This window comes from Dioscorea cayenensis, chromosome 19, assembly GCF_009730915.1.
Source record: "Dioscorea cayenensis subsp. rotundata cultivar TDr96_F1 chromosome 19, TDr96_F1_v2_PseudoChromosome.rev07_lg8_w22 25.fasta, whole genome shotgun sequence".
Lineage (NCBI taxonomy): Eukaryota > Viridiplantae > Streptophyta > Magnoliopsida > Dioscoreales > Dioscoreaceae > Dioscorea > Dioscorea cayenensis.
The window spans coordinates 18,326,656-18,346,792 of NC_052489.1; the positions used below are offsets into that span (position 1 = coordinate 18,326,656).

Below are 20,137 nucleotides of genomic sequence, written 5' to 3' on the forward strand. Positions count from 1 at the left end.
GTGATTTGCAAATGCAACCAAACCCAAGGTTTTTTATTTTATTTTATTTTATTTTAGCCCGTTCTCTTGAGGTTGTTTATTTTTACAAAGAATATAATAAAGAAAGAATGAGATAAGAATGCGAATAGCAGAAAACTGTGCTTTGTTGGAAGGTATATGAGAGTAATTCATTAAAATTAATAAAAAAATAAAAAAAAATATGTGAAAAATATTTTTATATTTTTATAGAGTGAATATTAAACAAATAAGTGTATTATGTAATAATATTATTTTATTTATAGTATATTATTGTTATAATTAAATTTTTTTTCATTTTTATAATTATTTTTAATTTTTTAATTTTTTTTAAAATAATAATAATTATTATCCAGTTTTTCATGCAATACAAAAATAAATGCTTATTATTTTTTAACAAAACAAATTATTGATTATTTCCAACGCTAGTAGGTCGATAAGAACTTTATCGATGCTATACATCTTGTTTCTTGCAAATCCATGTTGCTTAAGTGATCCACAGTTTCCAAACTTCAACAGTTGAAAAAAAATGTGTAATGAGAAATAAATACTGTTAGTTCATGTGGTTTGTGGTTTAGAGGACACTCAAACACTCATAAAAAAATGCACACAAACCAAACAAGAAGAAGACACACAAGATTGGTAACCCAATTCGCGTCCACTCACCTACGTCTGGGGGGCCAAGCCTGGAGATAAACAATCCACTAAAAGAGGTGAAAATAGATTAGTACAAACATTTGTCACTCACTCTCCCAACAATAAAGATCACTACCCTCTCTAGATTGTCTAGTGCTCACACACTCTGCCCCACAAGTGACACACCCAATCTCAGAGCAAGGTAGCTTATATAGACGCCTCAATGTCTCAAAAATAACACATACCTCTTTTAGAATCTCCACGGCTACTAATTTAAAAGCCCTCCAAAATTAGTTGCTGCAACTCTTGATGTAACATGAATTGCAACATGGCCCTGACTGCTAACTTGATAGAGTTCTGGTTACGTTGCGGACGACCTCAACACCCATCAACCTCCCGGTCATGCTTAGTCCGAGTCAGTGCAGCCAAATCTCCCGATCCCGACTGCCGGCAACTAGCCTACCACCTCAGTTCCTCATTACGCAGTCCCCTCGCAAGGGGCGCACGTCCTTGTGCGTGTTCACGAAACTTACCAAACTTGATCTTTAATTCACCTAAGTTTGGTCTTCAAATCTACCCAGGAAAGATCTTCAATTAATCATCTCAATCATGCCAACAATAGACATATCTTCAAATCTTGCCCTTAATAGTCTTCAATCGACAATCATCCTCATTAAAGTTTCTTCAAATCATACCTTCAATAGCCTTCATTCATACTATTGATAGATATTTCTTTAATAAGCTCCATCCATATTTAGTCTCTAATCAAATCTCTCTAAATATGGTCGTGATATGATCTTGTCTTCAAGTTGTAATACATTACCAAAAATAACTCCACCAAGATCTTCAAGATATATATTTGCCTCCAAGTCAAGACTCCTTGCCACGTCATCAATTATGCCACGTCACATAGGTTGCCACGTCATCTTGACTATGTGTCAAATCATGCCAATTATAGTGCGGTTGCATAAACAATCTCCCCCTTAGGCATAATTTTTGACACAACTGCTTCTGCACCCAGATTGACTCCTGTTACAACACTGACTGGGACATAGACTAGACTGACACTGTCACAACTTCCAGTTACAACATCAACTAGAGAACAGAAACAAGGATTGACACAAGATTTCATCTAGTTGCTAACAAAGTACTAAGAGAATATTACAAACTGCAACTAGTGAGACAAAATACGATTAAACATAAAGTACTGACAAACATAAAAGTGTCCAAAACATAAAAGTGTCCAAATATTCAAATGTCAAACAAAAAACACATAAAAAAAATCTAGTCAGTCTGGTGTTGTGGCAATGTTCTCTCCACCTTTGTGACACAATTCATGCCAAAATCTCTTCCAGATGTTGCAAGTCTTGGTATAACTTTTGCTGCAACTCCCCCTACTTTCAGGTTTCCTGGTCATCATCTCTCCCTAACTTGTTGGCATCAACTCCTCTTTTCTTCTTCTTCTCAAGAATTTTGTGGCGAGATAGAATCTTCTGCTTCTGTCAGGCTATGATGAATAACTCTGCAGAAAGTGATCGATGCCTTCTTTCAACTTCTCTAGCTGTTCCTTCAAAAGCTTTTCATACTCTTCTTCAACCAATAGATTCACCTCTTCTGTATCTTCAGGCATTAGTGGTGGAGACACCCATCTTACAGGTAAATCAATTTTCTTACATGGAGTAAATAGTTTCTGAGAGATCTTCAACTTCTTTACTGTTGTGACTGCTTCTCCCTTCCTGAGTTGTACTCATGTTGCAACAAATACTGCGACAGCAATACAGATTACCCAAGAGATGTTGAGGAGCTTGTACAGTCAGCTTCTTTCACAATATTCTAGAAGATCAACCTTCCCAGATTAAACTTCTTTCCAGCTCCAATAGCATACAATAAAAGTGCAAGCTTCTTCACTATGCTAGAATTGTGTGAGACAGGTAGCCAATTCAAAATGCCAAGTTTAAACAGAACGTTGTACTTAGCTGTAAGGATAGAGGCTGGAAGTCTTATCTCTTCTCCCTATGACTCTATCCTTCCTCCAGTAATCTCTTTCAAAACCTCCTCATTCAGCTCTAGACATTCTTCATAGTTTCCTTTCACTTCTGGTTTAAACTCCATAAATCTGTTCAGGCTAGTTGGAGTAAAAGGAATTCATTTTCCTCGAATGTAAACTTGGGATATGCCTTTGTTTGCTGGTGACTAATTGCTGTAAAATTCTTGAACCAACGATAAACTGTAGCTTTCAGCAAATATTGCAGACTTGTATAAATTTCTTTCTTGCAACAGCTCAGTCAGACCATACTTATTGAACGCAACTTCATCTATTACTCTTTCAACAACGAGTCCTCTCTCAGCAACAGTCTTGAATTTTGTCTTCGAGGCTTCATCCAAAAACTTGTCTTCATCACTATCTTCAGAACGCTGAGTTGCCTTCTTCTTCTTTTCCTTTTTAGAACTTGATGATGGTTTCTCCCCCTATTTTGCAGCTTCAGTACACTTTATCTTGGGCCTCGGGGAGACTTCTACTTTTGGTTTTGAGAACGATTTCCTCTTGGACTTGTTAACATTGTCCTTCTTCTGGGACTTCTTGTCTGTCATGGCCTTCTTTTCTTTAGCAATCTTGGAAACACGATCTCTGAGAGGGATATTTTCAGAGCTATATGAACTGTCTGATGTTGCAGGAGATGTTGTAACTTGTGCTGCGACATGTTCAGTATCTGTAGGTACATCAGTATGTTGGTGAATGTTATTCTGGACTTCACTTAGAATAGCAGCAGCCACTTCTTCAGTACCAGTGGGAGCATCTGTACTTCTTTCTCCAATAGCCTCTTCTGCTTGTATTGGGGTCACTTCTTCTCTTGCAACATCTTCAACTCCAACCTGTTGATTCCCTAAACCTTCTTCATCTGGAACTGTAGTTGAATCTTCCTATTCATCTTCTTCATTTCTCTGTACGTATGCTCCTGGAAAAGACTCACGCACCCATCTCAAGAGATCATCTCTGTCTTTGACACCTATGGGCGCATCCTGTGATGATGTTTCTACATCTACTACTTTGTCAGATAAACCAGCATCCGGAGGAGAGACAAAGAGGACGATTGCTTTCAACAGATTTTCTGATTCTTCTCCTCTTGCTAGACTTCCACCAGAATTGGTCCCTCTCAACCTTACTTCTTCAATTCATGCAGCAATTTCTTGTGGGGTCGTGTGAGCACGGCGAACCATCCTCTTCGTCCTCATCTTTTCTCAAAATCACACACCGTCTTCTTCTTCTTCTTCTTCTTCTTCTTCTTCTTCTTCTTCTTCTTCTTCTTCTTCTCAAAAGACAATTTGGAAATAATTTGGGATTTAAGGGATTTTATGCCCATTTAATTAGTTATAACTTCCAAGGCATCCTTTTATATTTTCAAAAAATTAATCCCTCCTTTTTTTTAATATATTATTTTTATTTTCCCCCTTTTTTATTTCCTCCTTTTTTTTTTATTTTGAAAGACATCAAGAGATTTTCACTAGTTGGAGGACATTCAAACACTCATAAAAAAATTCACACAAACCAAACAAAAAGGAGACACATAAGATTGGTAACCCAGTTTGGCGTCCACTCGCCTACATCTTAGGGGCCAAGCCCGGAGATAAACAATCCACTAAAAGAGGTGAAAATATATTAGTACAAACACTTGTCACTCACTCTCCCAACAATAAAGATCACTACCCTCTCTAGATTATCTAGTGCTCACATACTCTCCCCCACAAGTGACACACCCAATCTCAGAGTAAGGTAGCTTATATAGATGCCTCAACGTCCTAAAAATAGCACATACCTCTTTTAGAATCCTTGCGGCTACTAATTTAAAAACCTTCCAAAATTAGTTGTTGTAACTCCTGCTGTAACATGAATTGTAACATGTCCCTGACTGCTAACTTGACTGAGTTTTGGTTACGTTGCGGATGACCTCAACACCCATCAACCTCCCGGTCATGCTTAGTCAGAGTCAATGCAGCCAAATCTTCGGATCCCGACTGCCGGTAACTAGCCTACCACCTCAGTTCCTCATCATGCAGTCCCCTCGCAAGGAGCGCACATCCTTGTGCGTCTTCACGAAACTTACCAAACTTGATCTTCAATTCACCCAAGTTTGGTTTTCAAATCTTCCCAAGAAAGATCTTTAATTAATCACCTCAACCATGCCAATAACAGGCATATCTTCAAATCTTTCCCTTAATAGTCTTCAATCATCTTCATTAAGGTTTTTTCAAATCATACCTTCAATAGCCTTCATTCATATTATTAATAGATATTTCTTTAATAAGCTCCATCCATATTTAGTCTCCAATCAAATCTCTCTAAATATGGTCTTGATATGATCTTGTCTTCAAGTTGTAATACATTGCCAAAAATAACTCCACCAAGATATTCAAGATATTTGTCTCCAAGTCAAGACTCCTTGCCATGTCACTATGCCTTGCCATATCATCAATTATGCCACGTCACACAGGTTGCCATGTCATCTTGACTATGTGTCAAATCATGCCAATTATAGTGCGTTTGCAATAACAAATACATATAAGAATTTCTCCCCTCATTGCCTTTGGAGGTTTGAAGATTGCTTGTAGTTAAATATAAATGACCAGTTTGCTAACAATAAAAGAACAATTGAAAAACAGAACTCTAAACAAGGTAAGGGTATGTTTGTTTTGCAGGATTTGCAAATACTTGGATGTGAAAATTCCTGGATTTTAGAAATCCCCCGTTTGTTTGAAAGGATTTCAGAAGTCCATGTATTTGCAGATCCCAAAAATGAGGGATTTTGGAATTCGGCCAAAATGGCCGAATTCCAAAATCCATGAGTTTTGAATCCACTATCTCCACTATAATCTATGTTTAAAATAACTAACCCACTATCTCCAACATTAACTTTATCACAATTAAATATTTTTTAACTTTATCATAATTGATATATTTAATTAATTAAAATTTAAAATAAATAACTATAATTATTTAAAAAATTTAAAACACATTTGAAAATTTTATATAGTGAGATTTTATCTTTAAAATTTTTTTAACAGCCTTACCTATTAATATAATATAAAATTGATATAATTATTATATCCATCATTTTAATAAATAATTAATATATTATATTTTATTAGAATAAATTAAGTATATATTAATTATATTAATTATATAATATATATTAATTATTTATATTAATTATTAATATGATATAATATTATTATATCCAAATTTACAAATCTCTCTAACCAAACACAAAATTCTGTGATCCAGTATTACAAATACATCCAACCAAACACTAGATTTGACTCTTCTGAATTTACAAATACAAGGATTTCTAAATACAAATCCACTGCATTTTCAACTACATCCAACCAAACGCCCCCTAAGTGAATTTCATGTGGACAAATACTTCATGTAATGCATCAATAATACATAATTCAAGTGATCATGAGTTACAATCATTAACAAACTGAGAATGAAGACTCTTACCATCAGTAATCATCAAATATATTCTCATCATTCGTGAATACAAAAGGCATGGGAAATGAATATAGACAGATTTCAATGCTAGTGAAGAGCAGTACTTCACCTCTATCATTCCTCCATGATATTACTTGTCCATCATGAAGACTAACTTGTATTTACGATAAAAAAAAATTATCAAAACAAACCAAGAAAACATATATATATATATATATATACTTGCAAACAATTTAAGCAAACGTTAACAACTCATAAGAACTAGAACTATACAAAAATCTCACCGGAGTGGAAGCTCCTCGAAGAGATCGAAGTATAACTTGGCTTATCCCATTCCAATCCTTAACAGCTTCAAACTTTGATTTTTGTTCCCAAATACCTGCTGAATGATCCATCTAAACAAAACACAAGGAGTTTCATCTTAACAACTTTAAAAAAACCATATCTCACTACCAATTCAACAAACACTATGAAACTATCAGCATTCAATAAAAAGACATGTCAAGGAGTTTCATCTTACATCTAGTTGCTAATAAATATGAAGCTAATAGCATCCTGTAGTGCATAAAACAAAATTCAAAGTCTCGGATGAATAACACTTGTTCATGATTTGCCAAAGACAAACAAGGCACCAACTCCATAACATATCAAAGGTGCATGCTCACATAATAAAACATAAGAAAAAACTGCTAGAACGACATTCAATCAATCAATCAATCAGTCTTGATCAACTTATGAAACAAACATTGCAACAATCCTATAATGTCGTCCAAAACGATCAAACATGAAGCGCACGGGTTATTTTGATGAACAACACAAGCATTTTCAGAACAGTCATGTACAATTATAGTAAACACTTATTTAGCTAGATGAGTCATTATCATGGACCAACTGTTAGATAATGAGTGTTTGATTGGATGAAGAATATCTTCTAATTCAATGGACATGAGACTAAGGTTCTTGTGTATTTATATAAAGTAAACAAGAAAAATGAATGAATTTAGAGAAGAAAAAAATTGAGAAAGGGTGCAAAAGTAGGTATGCTAAAGAAACTTAACCTCAATACTGACAAACGACATTCTTACCTATACAATGAACTATAGTTCTTTAAAAAAAAAATTCAAATAGATGAGTTAGTGAACTCATCAATGGTTTATCAAAATCTATGATCAGTTATTAAGTATTTACCAAACGTTTTAATTCAAGCCAGTTTTATGACCCAATTGGCATGGGGCTATACAATAAACATAGTGCAGATCCAACACAGTTTGCAATATCCAAACCTTTGCATGAAGAAAGGCAAAACAATGAAGCTCGCATTGCATAATCATCCAATAAAATTTATCATCTTTGATCCAATGAAAATTTCAACTACTTCCAGGAAACTTTTAAACTTAAGGATTTGAACTTCCATTTTAATATAACCATGGATCATAAGTTCACTAGCACTAAATTCACCAAATCAAGAATTCCTCAAAACCAAAGTAAATTTTTTATAAACAAAGTGCAAATACTAACAATCACAAATGACATAAAAAAAGAACACATCATAAGTTCACTGGCACTAGATTCACCCAAAAATCAAGAATTCCTCAAAACTAGCATCCACCAAAGTAAATTTCTTAAAAAGAAAGTGCAAATACTAACAATCACAAATGACATAAAAAAAGAACACATCAAATAGAAAGATCTGAGAAAAACAAAAAACAACCGCAAACCTTCAAGATCTCTTGCTCGGCGGTGTCTTTCAAGGCTACAGACGGCTTTCTCTCACAGACTAAATGAAGACGGCGGTGGTTTCTGTCACAGACCAAAGGAAAAGGAGAAAACCTAGATGGAAAAACAATTAATGTCAGGGGTAAAATTCCCATTTCAAGTTCCGGATTGCGCATTCCTCAAGAAATTAGGATGAATGGCAATTAGGGTTCTTCCCTCATCTCATTCCTCAAAAAATTCTTCCTCATTCCTATGCCCACCAACCAAACAATGGATTGGCCCCATTCTCAATCCATTCCTAGTCCAATCCTTGCAAACAAACAACCCCTTGGTTGTTTTTTACCATTAAGAAAACTAAGCACATGAAATAGTGATAATTTATTTCCCTCCGAATGACAGAGGTTGAAGGTTAATCTTTCTTAAATAATAATTGAGTCTTTTATTTTATGCATATTTATTTAAAAAATTGACAAATTTACTTGTATATGGCATCATCCTAAAAATTATATCTACTCATGTATCTCTATAGGTGAATTTTATATTATAAAGTTAGGTAAATATTTTGAATAACAGCGTATTATGGTTATTTTTCATTTTGAGTGTTTAGCTTCAATTTGTATCATTTTTTTGACACTCAATTTTGATTGGTGTTCACTAAAATACAACATCTGTCTTTGGGGGCTGACTTACTTTAGCTAATGATGATCCCAATGTGTTGGATGTCTATTTTCCAACTGCCATGTTGGGTTATCAAAGAGCTTGATAGATGTCGACTCGATTTCTTATGGTCTGGGCCGGATCTTGATCACCCGGGTAGTCAGCTAGTTAGCTTGAAAAACCTTTGTCGGTCGCTTGATCAAGGAGGTTGGGGCATTTTAGATCTTAAGATATTCAATTAGGCCCTGCTGGGGAAATGGTGGTAGAAGTTTGTGAATGATAACACTTGGTGAGGGCTTATGTGATTCAATTTAACTACAGCGACACTAGATGGAATATGTTTCCTAGGCAGTTTGGGAGAATAACTTTCTTTCAAAAAGGTGTTTATAACTGTCTCCCAGCTCTTTGTGGGTGTATTACACAACGCGTCCATTCGGGATCTGAGACGCTATTTTGAAAAAATCGATGGTTGGATGGTAGGGCGCTTATGCATCTGTGGCCCGAGGAGTTTAGAGAATGTCATTACCCGAACGGTTCTATGCGGGATCTGGCTATCCTGTTGAGTGAAGCTCCTTTTTGTGGAACATCTGGATGTTCTAATTTTTCATGGTCGAGTTCAAATGCCTTCCGGAGAACAAAAGGACAAAAAATGGTGGAGTCTTATATCTAATGAATTGTTCTCAGTTAAATCCTTCTACAATTTCTTAAACGATGGTTGCACTAGATGTCAGGTAGCGAAGTTGTTCAGGTGTTGGAGCTGCCCGCGGAAAATCAACTTCTTAAACTGGCTGAGTGGAAGAATAAGATCCTCTCTTTGGAAAATCTGGAGAAGCGGTGATGTAATAGGCTGCCGACTGCTACCTGTGTGATGTGCCACGCGGAGATTGAATTTGTTGATCATCTTTTCATTATGTGCAATTTCGCGAAACAAGTGTGGGATTATTTTGTGGCGTTGCTACAGTTGCCTGATCCTCCCAGTCAATGCTAAATCTATAGGATACTTGGAGGTTTCTCTTGAGTCCGTTAAGAAGGTATCTTGAAGATTTAATTGTAAAAGCTTGTGTGTGGAATATTTGGTTTGCTAGAAATAATCGCATCTTCAATGATCATGTTATGCTTGCTCATGCTATTATTGTGAAAATTGATCATATGCTATTATCTTGGTTTTTAGCTATCGGGGAAGGTACAAAAGAGAAATTTGAAGATTCCATTTCTACTATTAGGCCTAGTCTGGAGTTCTTAGGGCCTTGTTCTCATGAACCTAGTGGTGAGGAGGTGCAGGATCAGCACATGTGCTAGTGCACTTTGTTTGGTGTGGTATGTAAGGAAGCTTGTTCTTCCTCGTTTTGTGTTTTGCTTCCATTTTGTGTTTGGTCCTCCAATGTTGTGCCACATCTAGTGGACCTTGGGTTGTTCTTCTGTTGTAAATACTCTTGCGGGGTTTTGTTTGTTTTGTGCTTAATAGAAATGGTAATCCACCTTTCCAGTTAAGGGGTTGATGGTTCAGCTTATTTGGGTTTATATATATAACATAAAATCTAATTACGTGTATGATTGTTATCCTTTAAAATTTTATTTGGAATACAGAATTAATTATTTTCGTTTTCTTTTTATCAAAATTTCTTTTAAACTAAAGAACATGTCAATTTAGATCTTTTGAACTTCAAAAAAATGTTCAATAATCCTAGTGATTGATCTTTCAGATCAACGACCATATTGAGGTACTTATTCAAAGTTTCAAAAGGGGGGAAAACTCAGCTATTTTGATTAAATATTTATTAAAAAGTTTAACTTTAAATGAGAACGGATTTACCAATACACAAATTGTCCCCAAAATTTCTTGTGAATAGAGAGTGGGCTAACCGTTTTCCTAGGATGATTCAGAATTGCCTCCCGAGGGTGGGATCGGATCATGTACCTATTCGACTAGAGGTGGGAATGCATTGTGTCAATCCTAGGCAGTTCCGTTTTGAGCTTGCCTGGACCACGGTAGAGGGTTTCTCGAACTTGGTGGCACAGTGGTGGGCTAGGTATAAGGCACAGGGTTGTGGGACCTTCGTCTTGGCTAAAAAATTGGCTTGGCTTAGGGATGAGCTCCGAAGTTGGGCGAAGGAGAACTTTGGCTCCATTAAGCTTAAGAAGTTGTCGCTTTTGCATGATCTCGAATTGCTTGATATTATCAAAGAAGCTAGGTGCCTTAACGTGGCTGAATCTCAACGAGAGTGCGTGCTGACTGAGAACTTAGCCATTATTCGTAGGCAAGAGGAATTGTACTGGAAGCAGCGCTCCCGCTTACAATGGTTGAAGGAAGGTGATGAAAATACAAAATACTTTCATTCGGTAGCTAATGGAAGGAAAAATGGCAATTATATGCCTTCCATCATTGAGGGTAATGACACCTTTAATTCTGCTAGAGACATTGGAAAAGTCTTCGTACGTCGTTTCAAGGATCTGTTTGGCCAAAAACGAGTTTTTCGTTTCAAAGTGGACCTTCGTGATCTTTTGAAGAACAAAGCTTCTGTTGACCTATCTTTTCTTGAATGCCCCTTTACTCTGGAGGAAGTCAAAAGAGCGGTCTTTGACCATGGGAGTGACAAAGCACCTGGACCGGATGGTTTTCCGATGCATTTCTTTAAAACATAATGGAAGATTGTAAAATTGGAGGTGTGGCAATTATGTGAGGATTTCTTCCTTGGGAAGGCTAACCTAGAAAGAATTAATTGGGCGTGTATTGCACTCATCCCGAAGGTCTCGAGCCCGGCTTCTCCGGCAGACTATAGACCCATTAGCCTAATTAACTCTTCTTTGAAGACCATCTCCAAGATTTTGGCTTCAAGGCTCAGTACGGTTATGGACTCTTTGGTAGATCACGCTCAATATGCTTTTCTTAAGGGGAGATGTATACTGGACAATATCGCGACGGCGGAGGAGGCCATCTTCAGTATCCACAAAAGAAGACTGCCTGGTCACATCCTCAAGGTGGATTTCGCTAAGGTTTTTGACTCTGTGGATTGGGACTTCTTACTGGAGCTTCTGGAGGTTAGGGGGTTCGGATCCAAATGGTTAGGTTGGATTCGCTCGCTGATCAACTCGTCTAAAGCGTCAATTTTAATCAATGGGTCTCCCAATGGGTACGTTAGATATCAAAGAGGTTTACGCCAGGGTGACCCCCTGTCACCGCTGCTCTTTGTGTTGGTTTCGGATGTGCTGTGTGCTATGTTTGACAACGCGATTAATTCTCATGTATTGATTGGGGTGCCATTGGGGGAGTTTGGTAGTATCTGCAATTTGCATTATGCGGATGACCTCTTGATCCTTACGGTTGGGGGGGCAGAGGATCTCCGGGTGATTAAGCTGATCCTGTTGGTTTTTGAAGGGCTCTCTAGTTTGGAAACAAATTTCTCCAAAACTTGCCTTTACTCCACCAATTTGAGCTTACTTCCTGATGATTGCGTGGCAAAAACTGTTAATTGTAAAGTGGGCCTTCTCCCAGTTACTTACCTTGGTATTCCCGTATCGGGCAGGAGGCCCCGTAAGCAGGATTGGGAGAGCTTGATTACTAAAGTCAGAGGGTGACTGTCCTCCTGGAAGTCGTTCTACCTTTCCGTTGGCGGGTGGCTCACCTTGCTCAACTCTGTTTATCAGCCATCCCGACGTACTGGATGTTGTTGTACAGGCTCCCTGCGTGGGTTATCAAAAAGATTGATCGGCTTGGAAGAGACTTCTTATAGAGTGGGCCTGACATTGAGCACCCTGGATGTAGACTTGTGTCTTGGAAGAACATTTGCCGTTCGAAGAAGTAAGGTGGATGAGGTATCTTGGATATTTCCTCCTTCAATCTGACGTTGCTGGGGAAATGGCGGTGGAAACTCCTCTCTGACTCGAGCTGGGGTGGGGCAAAGATTTTGAGATTCAATTATGGTGGTCCCAACTGGGATTTGTTTAGGCGCTCGAATGGCAGAGTCTTCCATTGCCTCCCTGCTTTTAGAGGTTGTGTCTCAGTTCAGGTGAAATCCGGGGCAGACTCTCTTTTCTGGAAGGACAGATGGTTCAATGGTCTTGCACCTATGCATATCTGGCTTGAATCTTTTCTTTTGTCCCGGATACCTAATGGGACTGTCAGAGAGTTGGCGCCCTTGCTTGCTAGCCCTTCGTTCGATTCTGACCCATTGTTGTTGCAACTACTGTACAGGTTGTGTTTGGCTGATGGTAGCGATCAGGATTCTAAGGTTTGGAGTTTGACAGCAAATGGGATTTTTTCGGTTAAATCCTTTTATTGTCTTCTGAACGATGGAGGATTACGGTGTTCGATTGCAAACTCCTTTTGGAAAGGCCCCTGCCCGAGGAAGGTCAACATTTTTAACTGGTTAGCTTGGAAGAATAAGGTTCTTTCCCTAGAAAACCTGGCTAAGTACCATTGTAACAGACTCCGGACAGACACTTGTGTTCTATGTCATTCTGAGGTGGAGTCGGTTGATCACCTTTTTCTTCGATGTCGGTTCTCCCAGGATGTGTGGGCACACATCAGTAGGTCTCTTCAGTTACCGACTCTTTCCACCTCTACGTCTCTTTTGTGGGGTGACTGGAGGTCTGCTTTACGTCTAGCGATCCGGGTGGTCGGGGACGGGGCAGTGAAAGCCTTTGTGTGGTCTATTTGGCTGACGAGAAATGATTATATATTTTCTGATAAATGTGCGCATCCTCACTCTGTTATGGTGAAGACTGATCATATGATTTTATCTTGGTTCTCTGCAGCTCCTGAGGGTTTGGGAGTGAAGTTGGATGATTCTATTTCCTCGATCAGGCGCAGCTTAGAGTTCTCTGGATCTCGTCCTGAAGGGGTGGAGGAGGAGTCCGCGATCGAAGTGGCTCAGACTATTAGTCGGGAGTAGTTGTTGTGGGCTTGGGTCAGGAGGAGACCCGTTGTTCCTCTTTTTGTTTGTATTTTGTTTCCACATCTAGTGGAAAGGTTGTTGTATCTTTTAGTGTTTCACTTTAATGCATGTGGTTTATCCACTTTGTCAATTGTCCCCAAAATTTCATAATTAAAACAGCCAAATAACTCAATAATTATATAGTCCTCCAATTTTTTGGGTTTTTTTTGGTTGGTTTGGTTATTTTCTCCACCGTAGTATCTCACATTCAAAAAATTCACAAAATTAAGAATGAGAGAGAAACAACATTTCATTAAAAAAATTATTAAACATCTCTCTAACATTTCAATTAATGCAGTTCAACTTAGAAGACTTTATCATAACACTTCAAGATTGAACTACAAAGTCACAAGTTATTCATGAATCAGCTTCAAGATTCCACTTGCATGTAGAATCAGCATTTTCTTTATGCTAAGACGATGTATTTACAGAGAGGTTTTGATCACCAAGAATTCCTGAAAAATTTTGAAAATCATGATCATGAGAAGAAGCACAATTTTTCACAATGTGTTTAATAAAATTGATATATTAGGCTCACCATTTCTATCTATTTTGCAAGAATTGGAACACCACAAGCTTTTGGAGCATGCTCTCCATCACTGAAAACAAGATTCCCTCTAACAAAGGTTGATAGTACTTTGCCAGATAATCTTGTTCCAATGTATGCTGATATATTCTGCATGAAATTCGAAGATCAAATCAAATGCTATTCGATATTAAAAGACGATGCAATTTTGTAGGAAGAAGTACATACAGGATGTCTGTGGTATATGTTGTGGCTTTCATCAAGTTCGAATTCCATTTCTGGTTCCCAGACAACAAAATCAGCATGATTTCCAGTTTTGATAGCCCCCTGAATTAAAGAGTGTTATGAACTTGCAAGGTTTCTAGCTTGTCATGTTTCTGTGTAAAATTCGACATCAATTTGAATATAAGTGGTACCTTTTGGTCTTGACCTGCAAGTTTTGCTGGCCTCTCACTCCACCATTTAGACAATTGAGTCAATGTAATTCCATGTTTTAGTCCATATGACCATGTCACAGGAAGAACAAACTGCAAACATTGCATAAACCACATTTAACTTGATACAATTCGATGCATTGATAAGCTTAGTGTTCTTTTTCTTGGTAGGAAAAAGAGTTTACCTGCAAAGAGGAAATCCCACCCCATGCTCTCATAAAGTCACCTTCACCGAAAAGTTTAAGTTCCGGTGCTGATGGTGAGTGATCAGAACTTACCAGGTCAATATGACCCTCCTAGAATAAGATGAACAGCTTATTACAAAACAATGTTGCAAAGAAGGAGATGCAATATCCTTGGATTAAAATAATACCAGTAGAGCATTCCACAGATTTTGCCTATTGTCTTCATCGCGAATCGGTGGTGCGCATTTGAAGCGGGTGTCTCCATCCTTGATATCATCAGATGAAAATGCAAGGTAATGTGGGCAAGTCTCAACACTTAGGCTTGCACCACTGCTTTTTGCGTCCTGTATAAGCAATATGAATTAGTTCTCTTTGTTTTTATCGTTAATAGTTAATAAGAATATGTACAAATTGTAGTGAATGTCTCCTTTGTGCTAGCTTGATGTAAGAACAACAACAACAACAATAAGCAATATGATGCATTGTTGTTATTTTCTTTCATAATGTAGAATTCAAACTTCAATCTCAAAGACAAAGTAATCTAATCAATATGCATGAAACAAAGTGACTTATATGAAGATTAGAGTAAATATTGATGATTTACCTTAATTAGTTCCAAGGAAGCTCTTGCATCTGATAAATGAACAATATGGAGATGGGCTCCTTCAGCACGACCGCCAACCCTGGTTTCTTGCATTGCTGACTGCAAATCACGGATTGCTGCTTCCTCCCTGAGAAAGTTATGAATGTAATTTAGGTATTGGCATACTATTATTATGTCAGACAAATATTAAAATGTTTCAGAATGGTTGAGTTATTCTGATTTTTTTGCATTCAAAACAAAGTTGAGAATGTTTTTACACAACATAAGATTCTATTCCGAATAATGCTGATTAACATAGGCAATGATCTACGAAAACTGCGTTATAAAATAGACTGAAGATCATTGAAAGAATTTATAATGATTCAATAAAATGTGCACTAATTTACCATGAGGCAGGTCTTGTCTTAAGGTATGTTGCATAAGATCGGACATCTGAAATGCCATCATTAAGTTGTGTGCTGCTATGAGAATCAGGAACAAGCTCTGCATGAACTAGCAAAGGCCTGTTGTACTTTGCCAGGGCCACTAAGCCTTCCTATAGAACATAAATTAGCAGAAGAATGGTTAACAGAAAGACAAAAACCATAGAATCTTTGTTTCAGCATTTACAATTGCTAAGAAAAATGTGAAACTCTCTAACGATTAAAACAAGATTTTGGTTTCAAATTAAAAAAAAAAAATCCAACATGATTCAAGATCAAATCTGTGTCATATATTCACAAGTTTTACAATAAATAAAATTGAAGAAACATGACTTACAAAAAGCATTTGTTTTTGTCCAAATAAACGATAAGAAGACAAGGAACACACCTTGATATGGGTTGAATTTGTCATTGGGAAGTCATTGATTCCTGAAGGACACATGAAAGACTACAGGCAAACAAAAGAATCATAGTCAAAATAAATAAACAAATACATGAAAATACATATACTCAAAAAAATATATAGCTGAGACCAGACTCTGTTAGGTAGCCTCATAAGTGCACAGAAATGTCATGTTTTATGTGAGGTACCAAAACCAACCACCAGCTCCCTCTCATTCCCATAATCCAACATTCACTAACAGTCTAACATAATACTCTTTCATTATAGATATTATTTTAATTAATTACCTTTAGTCCAAGCGCCCCAGCTTCCATAAGGCTATCTAAAGCACTTTCATTGAAGGCATTATCTGGCACCAAACCCCCCCAGAAACCTGAATACACCAAAATTAAGCAACTTTAATATTGAAACAGCTGAAGTGTGAATCTAAAACTGGCAGAAAATTATTAGCTTTAGAGGAAGAAGACTATTCAATTTGCATAGTGAACTGAAAATGGACATCATTGTTAGTTTAGGACATACCAACATCGACATGTAGTTTCTCCTTTGATGCTTCAACCTGTTAACAGAGAAGTGGTTAGTTATTTACCATTCACAAGTTACTTGACCAAAACCAAAACACTATGAAGCAATGGCACTCTCATTAAGTACAAACCTTCAGTCTTAGTGTCTCCACAGAAACTGTGGAAGGGACACTATTAAGCGGCATGTCAATCAGTGTTGTCAAACCACCTGAAAGGCAGAAATTTCCATGATTAACACTGGAAGTTTATCGCTTTAATAAAAGTAGTTTTAGCCATCAAAAATAGATTAGTAGATCTAGCAGCTTTTCACAGTTTATCCTTAATGACAAAGGTGTGCAGATATTTTAATAGTTCTGCAATAAGGGAGATACTGTCTAAATCTAAGTGCTGATTGATCAAAAGAGATCAAATTGTACCAGCAGCAGCTGCTCTGGTTCCTGTGGAGAATCCTTCCCATTCAGTTTTTCCAGGTTCATCAAGATGTGCATGCCTGTAAATAAAACAACATAAGAAGCTAACTCTAAAACACAAGTTTTTAACTTTGAAAATCTTGATAAATCATCAACTCAGCATAAGCAATATCACTTTGTCTCATAAAAGAAAAAGAAGATTATAGGTTTTCATGAAAATTTAAACTGTGTACAGATATTCTCCTCTCATAAACAGAGCCAAGCTACAACCTTGTCCATCCAAATAACCAAGGAAATTTCCAAAAAAACAAAAAATAATAGATATATATTCAGATCAGAGAAACTGAGAAAGTAAGTAGACTTTATCATGCCTAACATAGTTTTAAGTCCAACCATGAGTGGATATGACATCTACTGGCCTTCCTAGGCCTTACCAGGCCTTTCCAATTGGGTCACAAGATACAAACTTTCGTTGTTATGGGCCAACTAAAAGGTACCAAAGTAACAATAGTGCAAGTGTGAATAGTGTGATGATGCAGGTGGTGATGAAAGCAATATAAGAGGACCACTAGTTCAGTAATCTAACCTAAGCCAAGCAATTACCCAACTCCAAATTAACTCCAAAGCAAGGTTCATACTTTCCAACAATTAGGAGGAAGCCAAGTTGTTTTTAAATTCATAACTTTTGAATCTCAATCAGCAAAGGAAACAAAGTTCTCTTTTGTTTCATAAATTAACCAACAAAAAGAATTCTTGTCAGCAATAGTAAATATTTGTTTCACAAAGCAACGAGAATGTCTTGAGAGTGGCCATGGTGATATATGTAAAAATTAAAAACAATAAATTAGTTTTATATAATTATATGAAAAGAAGTCTGAATATTTCTTACACATCCACTAATCCAGGCATAACAACAGCATCTCCATAGTCTAGAAAATGACCACCAATAACAGAACCCTGTAAATCATCTCCCTCAATTACTGAAGCAATGTTTCCTCCTCTCACCTCAACTGTTCAATCCCATAAATTATAAATAATTAGTAAGATATAATCTGCATTACCTTCAGAAACATTTACAGGATCTTATCATTACATATTCAAGCTTCAATAACCAAATAAAATCTTAACTCAAAACCTAGCATGTTGATTATTTCTTCATCTTTTTTTTTTTTTGATATTAAATTATTTTTTTAAGTCTCTTTGAACAAACCTGCCCCAGAGATTACACCATCAGGAGTGACAATACGTTTGCTAAGTATCCAGAACTGCTCATGAGGAAACAAACTACACTCACTGTTCGATCGCTGCATCATACAAACAACATTCAAATCTCAACCCATTGAAACTCCAAAAACTCAAGCATCAATCAAAGAAACAACAGATCTATTGAAATGAATCCATATACCATCATTCCTCTCAATCAAAGAAACAAAAGAACACAAAAAGGATAGATAGAGAGGATGTATACCTTGGATGAGGTTTGAATGTAGAGGAGTACAAAGGAGGCGAGAAGAGAGAGCAATGGGAGAACCCTCCATTGAAGAATCTCCATTCTCTCTCAATCTCTCAAGCTCCTCTTCTTCTCCCCTTCGTCTCTCCAATCCCTCCTCTGCCACTCTTCTTATAGCCCTCCAAAAACTCTGTTTTTTATTTAAAAATCCCTCAACTACATTACAAGGGCTTATATCAAAATAAAAAAGTTTCAGGGCTTTTTTCGTTAATATACTCTGGCATTTCTTGTGGATTTTTTTGGCTTATTTTTCTGTGACCATTAATTGTAAATTTGTTTACGAAAAACTCCCCCATAGTACTCTTCACGGATTTTTATAGAAATAATGAAGTTTCATTCAATTATATATCTTGAAAAGATTGCCACTCGCGCAATATTAAAATCCATAATTTTTTTTAAATTCATTTAAAAAAATTAGTACTTTAAACAGTTTTTAGGGTTCACAAAATAGTTGACGTGTGAAACAAAACAAGTTAATCACGTGCTGTAGCTGGTGTGACGTAGGTGCGCCATGTGGCATAATTTAAGTGACGTGTCATACCACGTTAGCCTACTATTTATAACACATAAAGATAAATGGTTCAATTAAATATGAAACTAAAGTGTTGATACTAATTAAAATTTTTTATAATTCAATGAATCAAATAAAAATATCTGAATAATTAAGTAGCTGAGTAAAATATATATATATATATATATATAATATGCTTCACTTTTTATCAAAAATAAAAATAAGATTCAGGGGCTTTTAAATCAATACACACGCCAAGTGGGATCTGGAATCTAACTGGAAATAAATAACCAGTGAGCAGTGGGCACGTTTCGGGTACTGGGACTTGTTTTGATGCATACAAACAATGGGACCCACGGAATCTCTAGTACGCAACTCCGTCGGACCACTTTAAGAGAAAATAATTGCGGAACCATGTGGGGTGGAGATTCCATAAAAGCGGGCTCACGAGAAGAAAATGAGCGGTTTTAAAATGTTCCGGAGGGACAATTTACCGAGTAATTTATTAGATGGTCAGTAGTGGCGGTCAGAGATGCTCAAGAGATTCAAAGCACCATGAAAGGTGGGAGAGAGTCTGGGACAAGAGTCTACTAAGGGAGGAGAGGAATCTTAGTTTGGATTCCTTTTTGCTTTTGTTTAGTTTAGTGAAGTCCAGGCTGGAACGTGGATCTAGAGGATTCCCAACCCTTAAAGACTATGGGAACACTTATTCGGCTGATGGCGATAAAATACCAGTCCTTGCTGAGACTTTTCTTCACTTGTCTTTTTCCTCAATTCAAATTTTTCTTTGCTTTTTATGTGTCATTCATTAAGAGAAAAGTTTTAAGCTCAATTAGAGATTTCGTGTTTCATTTTAACTCTTACTCTCTCTCTCTCTCTCTTTATATATAGGTATATTCTTATGCTAAATACAAAAGGAAAAAAATATATTATATAAATAAGCATGATTTAAATATTTTTATTGTTGTTTTTTTAAAATTATTTTTTTTAAAAAATAACAATTACGATTGTGTACCAATTACAATAACTTAAACATTGTTGTGTTATGTGAAAAAATTAAGTAAATCAAAAGACAAACTATATATGACCTAGTAAATTTGATTTATGTTTACAGATAAAGAACAAAAATATTTATTTATTTTTTTTTAAAATTGATACA

At 36.6% G+C, this 20,137-nt stretch overlaps 3 protein-coding genes across 3 annotated transcripts; 2 read left to right on the top strand and 1 right to left on the bottom strand.

Moving 5' to 3' along the window:
* Positions 1–10,390: 10,390 nt before the first annotated feature.
* Positions 10,391–11,158, top strand: LOC120284106. Its single transcript, XM_039290911.1, has one exon. The coding sequence runs from the start codon at positions 10,391–10,393 to the stop codon at positions 11,156–11,158; it is 768 nt and encodes a 255-aa protein (XP_039146845.1).
* Positions 11,159–11,365: 207 nt separating this feature from the next.
* On the top strand, positions 11,366–13,407 carry LOC120284108. The gene is made up of 3 exons (XM_039290912.1): positions 11,366–12,047; positions 12,192–12,328; positions 12,523–13,407. The coding sequence occupies exons 1-3, from the start codon at positions 11,366–11,368 to the stop codon at positions 13,405–13,407; spliced, it is 1,704 nt and encodes a 567-aa protein (XP_039146846.1).
* Positions 13,408–13,697: 290 nt separating this feature from the next.
* LOC120249960 (probable allantoinase) lies at positions 13,698–18,581 on the bottom strand. The gene is made up of 16 exons (XM_039258677.1): positions 18,426–18,581; positions 18,168–18,261; positions 17,847–17,967; positions 16,964–17,037; positions 16,679–16,755; positions 16,546–16,582; positions 16,311–16,396; positions 16,009–16,068; positions 15,585–15,733; positions 15,199–15,325; positions 14,783–14,938; positions 14,595–14,705; positions 14,392–14,502; positions 14,204–14,302; positions 13,988–14,125; positions 13,698–13,904 (listed from the first exon to the last, which is right to left on the bottom strand). The coding sequence occupies exons 1-15, from the start codon at positions 18,507–18,509 to the stop codon at positions 13,997–13,999; spliced, it is 1,515 nt and encodes a 504-aa protein (XP_039114611.1). The 5' UTR covers positions 18,510–18,581; the 3' UTR covers positions 13,698–13,904; positions 13,988–13,996.
* Between the last annotated feature and the right edge of the window lie 1,556 nt (positions 18,582–20,137).